This window comes from Ranitomeya variabilis, chromosome 1, assembly GCF_051348905.1.
Source record: "Ranitomeya variabilis isolate aRanVar5 chromosome 1, aRanVar5.hap1, whole genome shotgun sequence".
Classification (NCBI taxonomy): domain Eukaryota; kingdom Metazoa; phylum Chordata; class Amphibia; order Anura; family Dendrobatidae; genus Ranitomeya; species Ranitomeya variabilis.
Genome location: NC_135232.1, coordinates 208,668,991 through 208,690,275, shown reverse-complemented (window position 1 = coordinate 208,690,275; position 21,285 = coordinate 208,668,991). Strand labels below are relative to the sequence as shown.

Sequence of the window (21,285 nt, the reverse complement as noted above, 5' to 3'; positions counted from 1 at the left end):
TGTTTGCTGTATAAGGTATATATTGTGTGTTTGCTGTATAAGGTATATATTTTGTGTTTGCTGTGTAAGGTATATATTGTGTGTTTGCTGTATAAGGTATATATTGTGTGTTTGCTGTATAAGGTACATATTGTGTGTTTGCTGTGTAAGGTATATATTGTGTGTTTGCTGTATAAGGTATATATTGTGTGTTTGCTGTGTAACGTATATATTGTGTGTTTGCTGTATAAGGTATATATTGTTTGTTTGCTGTGTAAGGTATATATTGTGTGTTTGCTGTGTAAGGTATAGTGTGTTTGCTGTGTAAGGTATATATTGTGTGTTTGCTGTATAAGGTATATATTGTGTGTTTGCTGTATAAGGTATATATTGTGTGTTTCCTGTGTAAGTTATATATTGTGTGTTTGCTGTGTAAGGTATATATTGTGTGTTTGCTGTGTAAGATATATATTGTGTGTTTGCTGTATAAGGTATACAGTATATTGTTTGTTTGCTGTGTAAGGTATATATTGTGTGTTTGCTGTGTAAGGTATATATTGTGTGTTTGTTGCGTATGGTATATATTGTGTGTTTACTGTATAAGGTTTATATTGTGTGTTTGCTGTATAAGGTATTTATTGTGTGTTTGCTGTATAAGGTATATATTGTGTGTTTGCTGTATAAGGTATATATTGTGTGTTTGCTGTGTAAGTTATATATTGTGTGTTTGCTGTGTAAGGTATATATTGTGTGTTTGCTGTATAAGGTATATATTGTGTGTTTGCTGTGTAAGGTATATATTGTGTGTTTGCTGTGTAAGATATATATTTTTTGTTGATTTTATTGAATGTCTCTGTATATCTTATTAATATATTATTGGGTGATGTTGTACAACGTACCATTGAGGCCTTGAAGTGCAGTGTGTCATTCAGCACAGTATTTGAGTCCCAATTTTTCAGTCTCAAATATCGAGGACATTTGGAAGGACTTCCATTCACCTGGCTCCTTGCAGGGGCATGTCTCCCCGAGGCTGAAACCTGGAATTATAAAATAGAAGCAATGCCAATGCCCATAGGGAAGGAGGAAAGGAGAAGAAAGTGCTTTTACGTTGTATACATCTGATTTGCAGCACAATGGAGCATAGACACGAAGCCAAAGCAGAAATAATTATTCAAATAAAGACCAACATCGTTTCATAATTAACTAATTTGCTTGGCATGAGAAATAGTTATTCAGACATTACTGTGCCACAAACAGTTTCATATTTTCTTCTTTTTCCAACTCATTTTAACATGCTGCCTGGACTTGTACATAACAAAGATAGCAGTTTTCCATTACTCCAAGATACATAAAATGTACAGTATATTAAACTGACCATATGCAATAGATGAATGTTAACTGAATCCAACATTTTTGGAAGGAACAGCTTGTGGTTTATGATGGTATCCTGACTTAACCTCCATAGCAGATGTCAGGGCAAAGAAGGGGTAGGGCATTATGAATTCTAACATGCCCTATCCTATTGTTCTTAACATACATAAGCCATTGACAGATTTGTCTGGTAGCAGCTTATTAGGGTACCGTCACACAGTGCAATTTTCATCGCTACGACGGCACGATCCGTGACGTCGCAGCGTCGTATGATTATCGCTCCAGCGTCGTAGACTGCGGTCACACGTTGCAATCACGGCGCTGGAGCGATGCCGAAGTCCCCGGGTAACCAGGGTAAACATCGGGTAACTAAGTGCAGGGCCGCGCTTAGTAACCCAATGTTTACCCTGGTTACCAGCGTAAACGTAAAAAAAACAAACAGTACATACTTACATTCCGGTGTCTGTCCCCGGCGTTCTGCTTCTCTCCACTGTGTAAGCACCATAGCCGGAAAGCACAGCGGTGACGTCAGACGTCACCGCTGTGCTCGCTTTCCGGCCGGCTGGCGCTCACAGTGGAGAGAAGCTGAGACGCCGGAGGACTGACACCGGAATGTAAGTATGTACTGTTTGTTTTTTTTACGTTTACGCTTGTAACCAGGGTAAACATCGGGTTACTAAGCGCAGCCCTGCGCTTAGTTACCCGATGTTTACCCTGGTTACAAGCGAACACATCGCTGGATCGCTGTCACACACAACGATCCAGCGATGTCAGCGGGTGATCAAGCGACGAAAGAAAGTTCCAAACGATCTGCTACGACGTACGATTCTCAGCAGGATCCCTGATCGCTGCTGCGTGTCAGACACTGCGATATCGTAACGATATCGCTAGAACGTCACGAATCGTACCGTCGTAGCGATCAAAATGGTACTGTGTGACGGTACCCTAAATCCCCTCTTCCCATCAAAAGCACATGTATGTTCACCGGATCTGGGCATGCATGATTATGTGGGGGGCAAGGAGGGTTCTGGAGAATTATCCAGAAGCCGAACAAGCATTCTTCAAATAGCTAAAATGTACAGCCAGCTGCTCTCCCAAGTCAATTAATTATTTTTATTATAATAATCTTGCATGTAAATAGACATGTACAATATTTTATTATTTTCTGGTCTGCAGTCAGCTCTATGGAAAGTGCAATATATGGGGAACAAATTTATAGACACAGTGGAGACACAAAGGTCAGTGGGTGCTCTTGTCCACTAGTCTGGCTGTCTTTAGTGGGCAAACACTACTCAGAGAACACAGGGTGAGGTACCACCTTCTATTAGGACATTATTGAATCACTAACAGGCAACAACATATAGTACATTCCAGCAAGTACACAAGATGATGAAAATGACATACAGTCTCACTCTTCCGCTGGCTCACTGGGGATTAGAACATTGGCAACCTCGAGACATCAAGGGCCAACTACCCCAACCAGTAACACCCCGCTTTTGGCGTGCACTCACAGAGAAGACGTAGTGGCAAGATTAGGAAGCAGACCCGACACATGTCACTAGGAGACTTAATTATCACAACCTGGGTTCTCCAAATGACTTTGTGAGCTCAAAAATATTTAGAATTGAGAGTCCTCATTGGTTGATACCTTTTAATGGCTAACTGAAAAGATGGTAACAAATTGCAAGCTTTCGAGACTACATACGTCTCTTCATCAGGGAAAGACTAAAACAAATTCTGAAGAATCACATATTTATGCACAACATAGTATAGAGAAAAAAAAAAGGGGAAAAAACCCATGGATAAGCTAGGTGACAAGAAGCAGAATTACCATGGGTGATAAACAGTTACGTCCATAAATATTGGGCCAATTCTTAGATAAGGATTGTTTTATTGTCCTGTGATTAGGGTCTCTGTTGTGATGACCCCACATGGTCTGATGGGCAAGTTCCTTAGTTAATGTAAAAAGACATAAATCCATGTGACACATTCATTCCTGCAGTTAGAGTGTCAAAGGTCGTCATCAGTTTATATTCCCAGACTCTCCTGTCTTTCTGCGATTTGAAGTTACCTTTAAGTACAAGTAATTTCATGTCCATAATGTTATGATTTGGGAGACAGAAATGTATTGCCACAGGTAGATCCATTATTTTTTCTCTTATTGTATGGCGGTGAGAGTTCATGCTTGTTCTCAGTTTCTGCCCTGTCTCCCCCACATACAGACCCCCAGTTGGACATTTAGTACAAATAATTAGGTACACCACATTAGAAGTGATGCAGCTGAAAGTACCTGGTTATGATTTGGGAGACAGAAATATATTGCCACAGGTAGATCCATTCTTTTTTCTCTTATCGTATGGCGGTGAGAGTTCATCCTTGTTCTCAGTTTCTGCCCTGTCTCCCCCACATACAGTGGGGGAGATGCAGCGCCCCAAAGTCCTGGTCGTTGCAGTACTGATGCTCCGCCGCTAAGGGGGGCTATGGTACGTCTGATGGCACTGAAGGAGTTCACCTGACCAGGTATCACAGACACCAATACACTTCACAGTCTGGCCTCCAGGGGGAGCTAAGGGTGCTATGTATTAGGCCACTCCTCACAATCTGGTAAAACTGGGGGTTAGATAGGAAGTTAGTGAGAAGCTGACTGGGTTGGAACCAGGCAACATCCTGTGGCAGAGGGTGTTGCAGGGGAAGATTCAGGGGGGTCCCTGTCAGGGGTGGGATCCTGACAGAGGCCTAGCGAACAGAAAGAACATTACGGGACCGCGCCTGCACTTCATCGCGGTGGTACCCCAAGAAAGGACAAGAAGCGAGGTTTATTGTGCTGAGTGAGAAACGAGATCAACGCAACAAGGAGAATTACCAGTAGGAGTCATGCTGTAAGATGAGGCAACATCCTACTAAGGCGCGTAGCCGGTGGCCGGAACGCCGAGGAAGTATTGAGCTCCAGGCCTTACTTCAAACCTATGGCAGGACGGTCAGTTATAGGCGGGCTGTCTCACTCAAATCACCTAAGAAGACATAGGGGGCAACAGTTGGAGAGGGGCGACACTAGGGTCCCAGAAGAGCTCCGAGCCTACCCGTCATACGGGTGCGTCCTAGCCATATCATCTGGGGGGACGAAGAAGAACATCAGAATCGAGTTGTGAGGGAACTTCAGAAACAGACACAACAGTTGTGGGGACTATCCCGTAAGCACAGCAGGGGAGGACCACAACACACAAGCGCTAGAAGGTAGGCACAGATTTCCACCTGCAAAGGGAACTCTGGAGGTGCCATCGGACCAGCCAGACTCACGCAGCCCAGTTAACCGTATTCCGGACTGAGGATCCTGAAGCCTTCAGTAAAGAGGTAAAGAGACTGCAACCTGGTGTCCTCGTTATTTACTGCGACCTGCACCGCACCACAACCTCATCACACTCTCCACCTTCATTGGACGCCCCTCAGCAGGGTCATGGACCAGTCCCAGCCACCGTGACAACCCCAGAACTGAGACAGAGAGGGCCGGTACCGGGTACCCCTCGGCCCTCTGGCAGTGGGGGCGCTCCAACTTGGCGTCACGAACAGGATCTACTTAAGCCTGAAGAATCAGGTCATGTGTGCCTTGGAACTGTGATTTATTGTACTTAGACTGTGACTTATTGCAAAGTGTGGATTGCCATTTGCTGCCAAGACCAGCCGCCATTACAGCGCCACAGGGAGCACAGAGGAAGAAGAAGGGCGTGCCATGGGAGGAGACTACCAAAGCGGCACCAAAAGTAGCGACCACCCCCTCCGACTTCTGCTGCGAGATGACGACCTGCCCAGCAGCAGAGGAGAACCGCCCCCTGATTTGCAACGGCGGGAACGAGGTGAAGAGGGAGCTCGACCTCGTAGAAATGGCGGAGTCAGGTGCATGCACGGCTGCCGATTTCAAGACAGCGAAGATGATCAGCAGGTGCCCGAGCGACGGTGAAGTGATCCCGGCTTACCCTCACCCACCAGAGGCGGAACCGCATCCACCGCAGCTGAAGGATCTGAACTCCTTGGAGCCGCCGGCGGAGGAGCCGAGTCTACCTATCCCGACCACGGAGCCAGCAGATGCGGAGACATGGAGAGCGGAACCACATCGAGAAGCCGCCTTGGAGGAGCCACGGTCCCGGCTGCAGCCGATTCCAGTGTCCTTGTCAGCGGAACGGATCGACATCGGTGGAATCACATCAGGCGCAGGTATGGAGGGCGCCCCTACTCCCCCGACTGATCCTGCTCCCCCAACAGATCCTGCTCCCCTGACCGGTCCCGCTTCCGCGACCGCTCCTCACCCCGACAATAACCGTTTCCTCTCAGTGGAGCGGGTGGTGCTGACTCCAGACACGATGGGGAAACTGGTGCCTCCACTACCGACCAAGATGGGGGAACCCCTAGACGTGAGCTCAGACGGGGTGATCCTCCAGTGGGACACCCCCTGGATCGGGCCAGATGGAGCTCAGGAGGAAGGCCTCACCCCTGCTGTGCTCACTTGGGAACAATATAAACAATGCCTGATCCTACATTGGAAAAACCGAAAAGAGACAGAACAGACTGATGCGCCGAAAGTACAACACCCAAAGCCTGCGCGCGGCAGGAAAGACATGGTAAAGCGGGGAACTGTGCTGGCCTTTCACCCAAAGTGGGGTTGGGGCTCCATACAGGAACCGGGACTACCGAATGACGTCTTCGTTACTAGTCACGATGTGAAGACTCCTTTCTGCAACCGATATGGTGACCCACTATTGCAAAGGGGGGCTCAGGTGACCTACACCCGCCACCGGAGTGCACAAGGATGGTGCGCTCGGAACGTCCAACGATGTGGGCCTGAGGGGGCGTCACCTGTTACCTCGACCATGATTGAACCAGACTTGACAGATCTTGCTACTATCGCCACCGTACGCCTTGTTGCGGCTACTGAGCTCGCAGCTAGGATTAGCCTTCGAATCCAGACACCGGGTGACCTGACTGCACCCGAGAGACCAACCACCGATACTGACACCGCATCAGCCGGAGACCAGGGACCGAAGCCGCCACGGTCAGGAGATGTCCACTACTGGCTGATGTCTTGCAACATACTATGAAGCCCTAATGCTCGACAAGGATGTAAATAGTTAGCTGTTTGTCTTTCTATGTGTCTTTCTGCTGCTACAACCCGACTAGGGTTAACTCTTAAAGGGATCCCTTAGTTTACCCGGGATCCCTATTTTTGCCTTCTTGTTTTTGTTTCTCGTCTTATCATTGTTGAAAGAACTGCTGGATCATGAACACTGCATGATTACAAACTCATTGTAAATAGTTTGCACCTTCTTAAAGGTGCCCTCTACTGGTTTTACAAAGAAAAGGACTCTTTGCGAAGAAACTGTTCCTGGAAACAGTACCGGGGTCCTTGCTGCATACGGACTTGCAGCTTGAGAAGTTGCACTACCTCATAGAGACTTGGTCCCTTCTTAAAGGGGACGTTCGCCAATAGCACTTAAAGTCGAATAATGCTTACATGTAAAAGTTATATGTAGTTAGCTAGTTAATTGTAAGAAATGTTTAATAATGTGTTAAAAAAATGAGGACAGGAAGTGAACCCGTACGGGGTTAGTCAGTGAGTCCTCCTAGGAGCCATACAGAGATGGCTCAGTGATCTTGAACTGAGAGAAGGTTGATAAGTTCTATACTGTATATAGTAGCAGAAAGGCAGTAGGCCCGGGCGGAAAGGGGCGGTCCTGCAACAGAACGAGAGGCAGTAGGCCTGGGGCAGATAGACAGGTGGTCCTGCAGATGTAAAGATGGAAAATGAAGAAAAGTTGATTAGCCTTATAGTGTTTTATAAGAAGGTCTTTAGTGGATTCAGTGTGTACGTCCTTAAAGGCAACGTTAAATTATTGTTCAAAAATTTGCACTTAGTAGAATACCCGGTTGGGTAAGAAAAGCTATTTATAGTATGTTATTTAAAGTATTTAACCATGTTTGTAACGTTCAAGTGTCCTCACCTCCCATAAAGGGAAGCTCTGTTAAAAAGTTTACTTGTGCTTGCATTTTCAAAATTGTATGTCTTTTTGCTGACATGTATTGTTGTTTTCTTCCCAGTCCAGGAGTACTGGATTTAACCGGGGTGGGAGTGCAGTGCCCCAGAGTCCTGGTTGTTGCAGTACTGATGCTCCGCCGCTAAGGGGGGCTATGGTACGTCTGATGGCACTGAAGGAGTTCACCTGACCAGGTATCACAGACACCAATACACTTCACAGTCTGGCCTCCAGGGGGAGCTAAGGGTGCAATGTATTAGGCCACTCCTCACAATCTGGTAAAACTGGGGGTTAGATAGGAAGTTAGTGAGAAGCTGACTGGGTTGGAACCAGGCAACATCCAGTGGCAGAGGGTGTTGCAGGGGAAGATTCAGGGGGGTCCCTGTCAGGGGTGGGATCCTGACAGAGGCCTAGCGAACAGAAAAAACGTTACGGGACCACGCCTGCACTTCATCGCGGCGGTACCCCAAGAAAGGACAAGAAGCGAGGTTTATTGTGCTGAGTGAGAAACGAGATCAACGCAACAAGGAGAATTACCAGTAGGAGTCGTGCTGTAAGACGAGGCAACATCCTACTGAGGCGCGTAGCCGGTGGCCGGAACGCCGAGGAAGTATTGAGCGCCAGGCCTTACTTCAAACCTACGGCAGGACAGTCAGTTATAGGCGGGCTGTCTCACTCAAATCACCTAAAAAGACATAGGGGGCAACAGCAGGAGAGGGGCGACACTAGGGTCCAGGAAGAGCTCCGAGCCTACCCATCATACGGGTGCGTCCTAGCCATATCATCTGGGGGGACAAAGAAGAACATCAAAATCGAGTTGTGAGGGAACTGCAGAAACAGACACAACAATTGTGGGGACTATCCCGTAAGCACAGCAGGGGAGGACCACAACACACAAGCGCTAGAAGGTAGGCACAGATTTCCACCTGCAAAGGGAACTCTGGAGGTGCCATCGGACCGGCCGGACTCACGCAGCCCGGTTAACCGTATTCCGGACTGAGGATCCTGAAGCCTTCAGTAAAGAGGTAAAGAGATTGCAACCTGGTGTCCTCGTTATTTACTGCGACCTGCACCGCACTACAACCTCATCACACTCTCCACCTTCATTGGACGCCCCTCAGCAGGGTCACGGACCGGGCCCAGCCACCGTGACAACCCCAGAACTGAGACAGAGAGGGCCGGTACCGGGTACCCCTCAGCCCTGCTGCAGTGGGGGCGCTCCAGAGACATGTGAGCTCATTAATGGGCAGTGGAGCAGACCTGTATTCCACCAGCTGGAACCATGATTCCTAGGCTGACCTTACTTTTATAAAACACAGCTCTCATTTCAGGGCATTGTCCCACAGGATTAGGGGAAGCTGGGGAAGGTAATCCCTCATTTTTTTGATCTTTCAATCAGACTGCATATTTGTCCTTCAAGTTGTGCAAACTAGTACACTGCAGGTGGCTGATGCAATATGCAATCAGCATTCCACAAATTAATATACAATAAGGGTTAATGGACAGTCTCACATGAAACAATGGCTCATGTCCCTTGACCTGTACAACGGAGCAGTACGTATAGCAGATTGAAGCTGTGTCATCACAGACACCCCATATATTGATTACATAAAACTAGTCAATTATGAAAGAATTCACTATCTGGAGGATAACATCAGCTCTAAATGCAATTGTTATTTTCTCCATAATGGACCAGTTTTATATAATTCATTTAAAAAAATGTGAATTAAATATGTTACCTTTATGGGATAAGTGGTATTGTGTGACTCCTGATGTTTGTATTATCAACTTGGATTTGCCACTTTTTGTGTAATTATAATACTGAAGACAGTACAGTTTGAAAATTTTCCTAGCCCAAGTTAATAAATAATACCTTTTGAAGTCAGTGATACCCTATGTAATGCGTAGGCTTAGTAATCTTAGCCATACTCATACAGATGCATAAAATCAAGCACTTGGGGATTTATTCGCATTGGATGTTTCTGGTCATCCAGCAAGTCACAACCTGGACAGGCAAAAAACTGAACCTCAGGTGTAAAACGTTTTCTGAGATAGTAGGAGGGCATCTTTCCAAAAAACCTGTACCCGTGGAGCTATAAAGTCTAATATTACACATTGCTGTAAGATCTTTGCATTGAAGGATGCAGAGCTTGATGTTTAAATACCTATGGGACCCAGAGTATGCTGCAGGATGTTCGCCTTGTGCATCATTGGCACTTTAGCAAATCAGCTCACTGGAACTCTAAATTTACAATATTGCTGAATAGATAATGCTAAATGGAATAACATGGATTAGGCTCCAGCGTCTGCTCACAAGGGGATGGGTATTTCACTGTTGATCTATACAAGACTGGCAGGGAAATCCTGCATTTATTTCAAAAATATAAGTTAAAAGCAGATTATGCAGTATGTGTAGCAAATACAGAAACAGGGATTAAAATCAAGCTTTACAGAGAGAAAGATTCAGCTAACAGAGAAAGGGGAATCCCATAATCTGCATGTTCAGGAAGTCCCAGACACTATGAAGAAATATTTCACATTTCACATGATTGTCAAAAATGATCATGTACTGTATTTAGAAAATATTGAATTACTTATAGCTTATGGACAAACGTCATTGATATTGTTAAAAAAAATTGGAACCACAGCAAGTGCAGGATCTCCAACCTCCTCTGGAATTAGCATCAGACAAAAAACTGTACATCAGGAGTTTCATAACAAGGATGAGCAACTGCATGCAAGGCTTATATTACCAAGCTCAATGACAAGTGTCAGAGTGCTGGAAAGAAAGACACCCCTGCACCCTAAAACAATGAAAACATGTGTTGTGGAGCCACGAATAGCGCTTTTCTGTCTGGCAGTCCTCCAGGCCGGGTCTTACAGGTGGCCCATGGCCACAGAGTTCATTTAAAAACTCTGCAGCATAGGGTTGGGTGTAGGGTTGAGCGAAACGGGTCGGCAATTTTCAGAAGTCGCCGACTTTTGGCAAAGTCGGGTTTCATGAAACCTGACCCGATCCCTGTGTGGGGTCGGCCATGAAGTCGGCGATCTTCTGAATCTGGAATCGGAATTCCGATACCGATTCCCGATATGTTTAAGATATCGGGAATTGGTATCGGAATTCAGATTTAAGTGTAAAATAAAGAATTAAAATAAAAAATATCGCTGTACTTACCATCTGATGCGCCCTGGTACTAAGCGGGAACCTTCCTTCCTTAGAATCAGCCTTCCAGGACCTTGCGGTGACGTCGCGGTGACGTCGCGGCTTGTGATTAGTCGCGCGGCCGCCCATGTGACCGCTCGCGCGACCAATCACAAGCCGCGACGTCACCGTGACGTCACCGAGGGTCCTGGAAGGGCTGATTCTTAGGAAGGAAGGCTGCCGGTAAGAAGCAGGGCGCGTCCGAGGGTGAGTATATACCTAATAGGAATATACTCACCCTCGGCTTCTTTCCGGCAGCCTTCCTTCCTAAGAATCAGCCCTTCCAGGACCCTCGGTGACGTCACGGTGACGTCGCGGCTTGTGATTGGTCGCGCGAGCGGTCACATGGGCGGCCGCGCGACCAATCACAAGCCGCGACGTCACCGCGACGTCACCGCAAGGTCCTGGAAGGCTGATTCTAAGGAAGGAAGGCTGCCGCTTAGTACCAGGGCACATCAGATGGTAAGTATGGCAATATTTTTTATTTTAATTCTTTATTTTACACTTAAATATGGATCCCAGGGCCTGAAGGAGAGTTTCCGCTCCTTCAGACCCTGGGAACCATTGGAAACCCAATGCACTGCATTGGGTTTCGAGTTTCGGCCGACCCCGACCCCGACTTTTTTATAGGATCGGCCGATTTCACTCGACCCGACTTTTGAAAAAGTCGGGTTTCGTGAAACCCGACCCAATCCTATAAATGTAAAGGTCGCTCAACCCTAGTTGGGTGTGTCAGTCTTGGTTTGCAATCTTGCAGAGCAGGTGGCATTGAAAATCTCAGCCTGTTTGAGGTAACACGGAGCCAAGCAGAGCCAAAAGGTCTGGCACCCCTCAGTGTAGCACCGTGATGCAGTCACCCACGGCAACTGATCTCAGATACAGACTGTCTTGATTCCCGGCTTCGGTCCAGAGGATACCATTTGTTTTCCTTTCGTCAGTACGTTGGACATTAAAGAGACTTTGTTTTGTTTTGAACTTTCCTTTGGTCACTGCCTATCTGTCATACTGCACCAACCTCGCTGCACTACACAGGGTATAAATGATTAACCAGCAGAATAGGAATGTATCTAACAACATAATATCAGTCATATAACAGTTGAATGAATTATGTATATATCTGGCAATTTCTTTCAAACTTAGAATTACTCTACCAAATAGTAATTTTTTTATGAGAAATCATATAAGATCACAGCTCAGATCAAATCCCTACAGCATTTCCATGAATGGTTACTGGCATATTTCCTAACATTTGAATCTAAGATGATGAGACATTTTAGGTCTCTTATAGTTTTGCTGAGAAATATTTCCAAAACAGTATAAAAAAACTTTCATTTTGGCAAAAGTCTGCTCACATTAGCATTATCCTCTTTTGAAAACAGTTTATGGGACAGTCCTGTGAAAAATGGGAATGTTGCCTGGTTTTCATCGTGGACGTCTGGTGCCACCTCCACTGACTATGCTGCTGCCTCATAAAGGCATCAATTCAGCCTCCCCATGGAGTGACTGACACCATTCATGATGTCATTCATGGGCATCTGCCTTCCATCTATGCTGCCTCCCTGGGAGAAAAGGAACTGTGGATTGAGGAGATTCAATGTTAGTTTATGGTATTTTTACATGTTAAATATATTTGGATGCTTTGCAAATATTGAGTGTCCAAACAATGAGCCATTGTCTGTTGGCTCTTCTAGATGATACAGATCCTCGATTGTTAGATAAGGCTTAATAACAATGACCAAGAATAGATTTTAGTATTGACAACTCTATTAATGAACTATGTAGTAAACAGAGAGCACACTATTGTCAGAATTTGTTCGAATCACCTTCACAATGTAGGCATCTCTTCCAATTTCATTCTTCTACTCTCACCCTGCAGCACCGCAAGTTTTCAGATTTAATTTGAAAACAGGTAGCAGACCTAGCGAGAAGGCATAGCTGCGTTTTTTTTATATTGAATGCAATAAGCTACCAATATGCCAAAGGCAAAGTGCTCTCCATGGGATTGAAAGCAGTTTTTCTAATTTTGGCATAAATAAAATATTTAATCATTTGCATTTCGTTCTGTGTGTTTTACACTCCACTTCATTCTCATTTGATTTTTCTGAACTTCAGATTGTTATTTTAAGTTTCACAGGGCTTTTGCTGTTAATATTTCAGTTAAACTTCAGTGAAAAAAAATATAACAATGCACACATAGAATATGTTTAAAATAGCTTTCGAAATATCCATTGATTGAAGAAAATAGGTGTTATTAAATATGGCCTGGCCACAGAAGACAATTTGATTTATCGCGTCAGAAATAACGTATAAAGGATTATCTGATGCATCCTAGATGTACAATGCAATGTTTCATTTGTCAGTAGTACGACGAGATGCTAGGAAATAAGTGATCACCTTGACTCTCCATCAATAGTGAACATCAATTTGTCCTTAGGATGATGTTACTCAATGAATGAGAGAGCGCAGCTGAGATTTGGAGACAATATCCAGAACAACGTTGACAAGTAATGGTTCTGCCAGACTCTGATAAAATACAGATTATAGTAAAACGTAACAGTCTAAAACCTGTCATACCTGCTCACACTCTAGGTAAGGGTTGTTTAAGATGACAGGCATATTACTGTTGTTCCTCCATACGTCATTTAAGGCGGTATCATTTCCTTCTCCCTTTTGGGTTTTGCTGAAAATAAAGCAAACACAAGTTAGTCTTCTGAATTAGCAGTTATAGTCAAGGAGGCCATTTATTTAATGCTTGCTCTGAGTTCTATTTATAATGCATATATTTTAGAACACGTTGGATCTTCGGGGGTTGTCCAGGATATTGATGACCTATCTGTATGTTCACCCACCACCCTACCCAATCTCACCCACCACTTTACAGTTTAAAGAGCTGTGGGGCTCTAGTTTTAATCAGCTTACATCCAGCTGCCTCTGAAGCTGATAACACCTGATTCTTGGGGGTGCCAGGTATAAGGGTTCACTTACATGGACCGACCGGAGGCACTAAGCAACCATTGATTGGTAAACATTTATTGATAGGCAGTCATTTAACAACCTGAATACACAAGTAGAACGCTGTAAATGGTGGGCACTTGAGTGGTCTGTGGTAGATTGTTCACTGCCCATAGGCTACCATTGTGCAAGTCTTGTTTAAACAGAAGTGTTAATAATAATAATAATAATAATAATGATCTTTATTTTTATAAAGTGCTAAAGCAGCGCTTTACAGACAATATCATCGCTGACCCCAATGAGGCTCACAATCTAAATTCCCTATCAGTATGTCTTTGGAATGTGGGAGGAAACCGGAGTGCCCGGAGGAAACCCACACAAACACGGAGAGAACACACAAACTCTTTGCAGATGTTGTCCTTGGTGGGATTTGAACCCAGGACTCCAGCGCTGCAATGCTAACCACTAAGCCACCGTGCTGCCATGTTATTTCATCTTTCAGTGTAAATGCAGCTTAAGACTCCCATCAATCTTATATTACTTACCTATCCTAAGGCTAGGTGCAGATGAGCATTTATCGTCTGATCTGAGAGAATCAAGACGATCATGCAAATGACACTCTGGTCAAACTCTGATTAGAGTGTCAGCACAGTGTGATCCGATTCTCTCTGATGAGAAGATGGAGAGTAAAATCACTTGGTCACATCAATTCTGTCAGTCAGTGGAAGTCGGACTCCGTGTTTTCCTCGGACCCATTGACTTGCATGGCCAAGTACAATCTGAATATCGGATCAAATTCGGGCATGCTACGATATTTTTGTCCTCAGACTCTGCTTGGAAATTAGATTCCTGCTTTGCAATAATTGAATGTATAACTTTCATACAAGAAATCCAAGACTAATTTTATGACCTGGTTTTAAGATAAATACTATTTTTTCTTGTTTAATAATGTTGCATGCTCCAAACTGGACAGCCCTTAACATTTATATGCAACTGGCATGTGTCACGATGTGACGGTCTGAAGTAAGAGAGAGTGAGCCTCAAACTGTCCCTAAAGCTCAGACCCTACCTATTCCTGTATCAGGGGTACTCTTGAAGGTAGAGAGGCCTGGGTCTCCAACCTTTCTATGCTCCTGAATGCACACTTAACTATTCCCTCCCCCACCCAAGGAGGTATGGGACAGACATGAAACGGATAGCACAAACCAGACAGACAGGGGCATGTAGGAAAACTGCAATCTCACAAAAGCGATCATGAAACAACAAAGAGAAGACCAAGGGGACAATAGGAGCGACCAACCAAATGAGAAGAGATAAGGAAATACACACACAACCAAAACCACGTTGATAACTTCTAGAGTTAACACCAAATAACTGCCACAAATAGGGACTACTCCTTCACCTCCAAAGTAGGTATTTGTAAGCTATCACCAACAGGGAACAAAGGAAGCAGTGAGGTTTAAATAGAAGGCCATGCAGAATGATAAGATAGGCTAGATAACAGATGGAAAACACCTGCGGTAAGAAAAGAGTGGAAGAAAGAGCAATGGTAATCAGCACCCGGACAGTGACAGGATCTCTAGTGGCCCAGCGGATCTAGACTCCGGCAGACAACCACAAGACTTCCGGATTGAATAATGAGGCATGACAGCATGATTCACAGCAGATATTACTCTTCTCCAGGTAGTTAAGCATCCACCATATTCACAGTCAAAGAAGTTAGGGTTCATTTAGAAGGTTGATAGTATAGCTGTGCTGTAAGTTTGGTTCAGCAAAACTGCATGTATTACATCCAGAACCATGTTGAAGATTCTAGATGTGCTACTGTGTCTGGGGATAAAGCCAACGAAAATTAAAGGATAGTAGGTCGTTGTTAATACACACATTTTGATAAGCAGGATATGTGTTTTGAATGGCTAAAAATTGAATCAAATGGGTCCAACCACAGCTACAGTCCATTGCAAATGTGAGCAAATTTCAGAAAAGTCTGTTGGTTAAACAATCTATATATATATGAAGCTGATTGTATGTATATGTGTGCATGTGTATGAATCAAGCCACGCCCACTTCACATAGCCACGCCCACTCCACATAACCACACTCACTCCACTCTCCACTCGCAAAGGCCCGTCCACACGGCCCACTTTGTTAGCGCACACGGGCGGAGACACAATCACCTCAAAAGCCACCATGCAAAACTCACTGGCTGCGATGTCCCAGCCACTGTGAGCTACAATCAGGTCCGCCTTCAGAGTATCAGTGCACGGCAGGCACAGGCCGCATCTAGGTCCATCGTGTCTAGAATGGAGTTGATCCTGTGAGGCATGACATCAAGGGAAAGGGAGGAGCCTCATTGATTATATATTAGAGTAAGGGGAAAATGAGGGGAGTGAGGGGAAAATGAGAGGAGTGAGGGGAAAATGAGAGGAGTGGGGGAAATGGTGGAGTGAGAGGAAAATAGTGGAGTGAGGGGAAAATGAGAGGTGTGAGATGAAAATGAAGAGGTTTGAGTGGAAAATGAGAGGAGAGAGGGAAAATAGTGGAGTGATCATAAAATTACAGGTGTGAGGTCAAAATGAGAGGTGTGAGGGGGAAAATGAAAGGAGTGAGGGGGAAATGAGAGGTGTGAAGGGAAAATAAGAGGTGTGAGGGGGAAAATAAGAGGTGTGATGGGAAAATGAGAGATGTGAGGGGGAAAATGAGAGATATGAGGGAGAAAATGAGAGGCGTGATGGGAAAATTAGAGAAGTGAGGTGCTGCCGCAGTATGAGGCTGTGTATAGAGAAGAGTAAAGAGCTGCAGGTGGAGGCTGTGTATAAGGCAACATTCACACATTCAGTATTTGGTCAGTATTTTACCTCAGTATTTATAAGCCAAAACCACAAGTGGGAGAAAAATATAGAAGTGGTGACGTGTTTCTAATATACTTTTCCTCTGATTGTTTACTCCAAGTTTTAGCTTGCAAATACTGAGGTAAAAATACTGACCAAATAAGGTGTGAACAAAGTCTAAAGGAGAAAAGTGTGGTGCTGCAGAAGCAGTAGGCTGTGTATATGATACGCTTTATTGCAATTAGTGCAATTTCTCTAGGCAGCAAGTGTTTCCAATTGTATATGGAAGAGTAGTGTGAGGTGCTGCCGGAGGAGGCGACCATAAATGAGAAAAGCTGTGCTGCAGAAAAATGCTGCGTATAAAGAAGGAGCGTGAGGTGCAGGAGGAAGCTGTGTAAAAAGAAGAAGCATGAGGTGCAGGAGGAATAAGGCCCCTTAACTGCCACCATTAAAAGTCGTATCGGCAATCATTAAGGGGTTAATATTGTGTTCAAAAAATACTTTTGCTTCATTCTCATGGTCAACTTTATGTGGCCTGTTCAAGAGTTGGAACTGCCAAAAATGTGTTCATCTTTGCACCGGAAGGAAAAACCAAACATGTTGTTTATCAAAAGGATGTTGAATGAGTTGAAAATAAAATACTATCAATACTTGGGTAATCATTTAGTTAATTTGTGTTGCAAATCTCTGGTGTTGAATATATGATGTGAAATGTTTTATGTGCAATATAATCATTATAATTTGTTATAACTAACCACAGTTAGTTACTATGCCCGGGCAAGGCCGGGCTCTTCAGGTATTATAGGATAAATGTGTGTATATAACTGCACATGTAGTTTTGAGGCCACTTATTGGCAACAGCGTTTATAAAGCACTGTGTCTGATGATAGAAGATGGGTTGTCTGAAGTAATTTCTTAGTGAGAAAGCATTATTATCTACATTACATGACTTGGCAGAAGGGATGAAGCAGTTTAGGGTCCTGTGGGATACAAAGGGTTATTTTCTCTTTAACATGAGCTTATAGATCCATAGAAGTGCAATAGGAAACAGTACCACTCTCCATCTGATCACGTGTTTTACGTACAATACACCTGCTATTTAATGGTTAATGGTTGTGTTTTTTGGAGATTTTAATACAACTGCTGCTTGCCATAGAATATTACTAAAGATTTCATTTGGGCTTTATTTTCAGACTATATGCTTTACTACAAGTTGCTATTAATATGTGAAATGTCATGGCACAGTAGGCACTTCTTTCTATAAATTGTAATAAAAGCAGTAAACTTCTGCTATTGTGATCTACATGTATATAATGTCCACACTGGTTTATGATACAGCACAATGTGCAGTAGCTGAAATCTTAAAAATTTGGGAAATCACAGGATGAATAGATATGTTAATGATACTTAAATGAAAAAATAGAAACAGATTTTTAAAAATATCTAGATTTTTTTAGTATTAAGTATGAGTGCCGCACGAAGAAATGCACACTCCTAGACGCCTTGCCTCTGGGCTCTCCATTTTCTTTCCCTCTACTGGCCACCTGACACTCCCAGAGGTGGTGCATGCATAGTAAGGTCCTGAGGGAGCTGTGAGTACCAGACTATAGATCTGCACATATGCTTGCGCAAGAATGCGGGAAAAGTAACAGGTCTCTGAGAGAAGAGTAACCTGTCCGTCAGTGATGTGAGGCCAGAAAGAGGGATTTATTCAGAATAACATAGATGATATTAGTTTGAGGTACAAAAACCTGCTGACAGGTTTACTTTAATAGCTCTGAGGAATGTTCTGCCTTGATAAATGCATTTGGATGAATGGCCGTACCACTACTTCCACAGCCCAATCAATGTAACACTGAGATGTAAGTGTGTCTACAATGAAGGTTAGAGCGGTCCAGATATTTTACATTATGCCACCTGAGAAAATAATGCCAGAAATACTTGTAGGACGGGTGTAACGTTCCTGTGTGAATGCCTCATCATGGCATTGCCCACATGGTCTACAGACCAATCTTCAGATATTATTGCATCTAAGACAAAAGCGGAACTCATCACTAAAGAGGATAGACCTCCTTTGCAGCCTCCATTCCCATCTTGTTCTGCACTATGATAGCCTTTGAGAGCATCAGAAAGAGATTATTGGAAAACATGTAGCTGCATGTCTGACTCACAGTCCAATGTTATGGAAACATCTCCTGTTGGTTTGCTTAAAGATTATTTGATGCCTTGAGCATTGTATGTGGTGTCTAATTGCACCTGCAGTTCAGAATGGATCATCAGGGAACCAGTGATATGGATATTTCTCCAAAGTGTGAAATTAATGTGCCCTTCAGCATGACAACTCCAGGCTACATGTTGCTCATGCTACTGCGAGAAGCCTGTATGGCCTAAATGTGCTACCATAATGTCCAGTGTCTCTGGGACATACATTGAGTACATTTGGGACATCCTTTGTCATTAATTGCAAAGGGAGCTGCCAGTAGAGGATCTTGATGATTTGCATGCCCAAGTGCATTCAGCATGGCAGAACATTTCTTAGACAACCATTAATGACCTTGTTGATAGCAGATTAATATGTGAAATTGGTGGTTTTATTCAATACTGAATAATTCACGATACTTTGACATTGTTATTTCTATTTTTTCATCATTGGCGTATCATCACCATGTCTATCGACACTGTTATTTTCATAATTCCTTGACTTTACCTTTATGGTGCTGCAATTTCAGTTTCAAGGTGTGCATATAGCACTGTCGCTGTTCTAGTAACACAAAATGTAATGCAAATATTTTCTATACTGTGTGTGTTACAAATATTAATTTTATGTATACATTTCTCATGTTCTTTTCTCCTGTTTATTTATCACAACGCTTTCAAACTGAAAATTAATTCCACACCGAAAAATGTCACCTTATATAGAGAACCATATCAACTTCTCCAAAAATCCTTAAATGAGTTTTCCCACGAACAGAAAGTAATTTTAATCAACATTTTAATCAATAGAACTTTGAATAATAATTAGTGAGGAGCGAGTGTACACGTTGCTCAGGTTTTCCCAAGCACGCTCGGGTGACCTCCGAGTATTTGTTAGTGTTCGGAGATTTAGTTTTCACCGCCTCAGCTGAATGATTTACAGCTACTAGCCAGGCTGAGTACATGTGGGGGTTGACTAGTTGCTAGGGAATCCTCACATGTAATCAAGCAGGCTAATAGCTGTAAATCATTCAGCTGCAGCGATGAAAGCTTAATCTCCGAGCACTAACAGATACTCGGAGGTCACCAGAGCATGCTCGGGAAAACCCGAGCAACGAGTACACTCGCTCATCACTAATAATAATAACTTCCACAATTGGATCTGTTTTAAAATAATATTCCTGTGCTGAGATAATCTTATAAATGTGCCCCTGCTGTGTAGTGTGTAATGGCTGTGTCTGACAGTGCAGGAACATGGTCTGATCATACCACAGCTCCTGGGCAGGGGAGGAAGCAAAAGGAAATATTCAAACATTACAGTTGGGGATCACAGACGATTGTTTAAGGTAAAGCATTGCTTAACAACAGGGAAATATTTTACATATTTCACATAAAGAATCAGCTGCGAGCCCCTGCTGTCTTATCTGTACCCTCTCTTTTGGTTCCTCCCCTGCCCAGAAGCTGTGGTATGATCAGACCATGAGTCTGTATGGTCAGACACAGCATGTACACAGCAGGAGCACATTTATTATCTCAGATTATCTCAGCACAGGAACATTTTTTGTTAACACATCCAATTGTGAAACTTACCATTATTGCAAGATCTATTGATTAAAATGTATTTTATTCGTGGGAAATTCCCTTTAAATACCTTGTGAGTTACGTTCTTCAAAATATATCAGCACAATGCATCTGTGACTCTATTAACTTCTATATACTGAGTCCACGACAGCAGTGATAGAACACAACCCTTTCATGATTTTTTCTTGCTTCCAATCTTACAACAGAGCAAACATCAAAAAGAGAAATCCATTTCTATTGACGGCTGATCCTGACTTATTTGAGCACATTCATGCATCTCTATCAGTCAGGTTTTAGGCAGCTTTCTGTCTCCATTAAGATTTTAAATACTAACAGTCAGCTGAAACTTAAAGAGTCAAACTCAAAAGGTTCCAAGTCTTTGCCTCAATGGATTGATAAAATGCTTTTTTTCCCCTAAAGAAGCAATTAATAATGCGCTGATAGCAGACATGGCATAAATATAATTCTGGCTTCTGGATCACAATGCAAACACTCTTAGTGAAAAATAGCAAATAAACCTAAACGTTGTTCTACCAGTGCTCTTATGAATACAGTCTATACATTTAATTGCTCAAATGCTGGTTACCAAATAAAAAAAAACTGTATTTGATCAAACATTTTACTGTTTGTTTATCACTTAATGTTGGAGCTTTGATTGATGAGACCACAATGATCTTGGTCATGAATGAAGAGTAATATTCTGGTGTAGTTTTTTGGAAAACTGCTGATCACTTTTTTACGGATTTCTACTATTTATCAGAAATTTGTAATTTACACAAAAAATACAAAAAATAAATATGCAATGTTACTGGTAACAAATAGCGATAAATCATGATGTAGTAAATAGTACTGGGCCCATTATGCAATTAGAATCCAGATAGACATCAGCAGGTTCATGAATAGGCTGTTTCCCCATTTGAGATCCATTTTTAAGTTTACCTATGAACTACTTGATTAGGTTTATTACTTTGGTAAATATATTATATTGCTTTATTTTAGTCTTAGGTACGTGTTTTGTTCCTGCATAATCCACAGTGGGATGACTACACAGCTAATCATATGTGAGCTCTTTGTGGTATGAATCCCAAATACACGAGTGTGCATGAGGCCTAACCCTGATACCTTGCGTAAAAAGACTTTTCCTTTTTTTAAG

The 21,285-nt window shown here is 43.3% G+C and overlaps 1 protein-coding gene across 4 annotated transcripts in view; it reads right to left on the bottom strand.

Annotated features, from left to right (window-relative positions):
* NOS1 (nitric oxide synthase 1) overlaps positions 1-21,285 on the bottom strand; it is a 560,003-nt gene that overhangs the window by 75,764 nt on the left and 462,954 nt on the right. For all 4 annotated transcript variants that reach the window (XM_077292306.1, XM_077292314.1, XM_077292320.1 and 1 more), the window contains 2 exons: positions 13,150-13,255; positions 879-1,016 (listed from right to left, as the gene is read on the bottom strand). In XM_077292306.1, the coding sequence (XP_077148421.1) occupies positions 879-1,016; positions 13,150-13,255 (244 nt within the window). The remainder of the gene's footprint in view (positions 1-878; positions 1,017-13,149; positions 13,256-21,285) is intronic.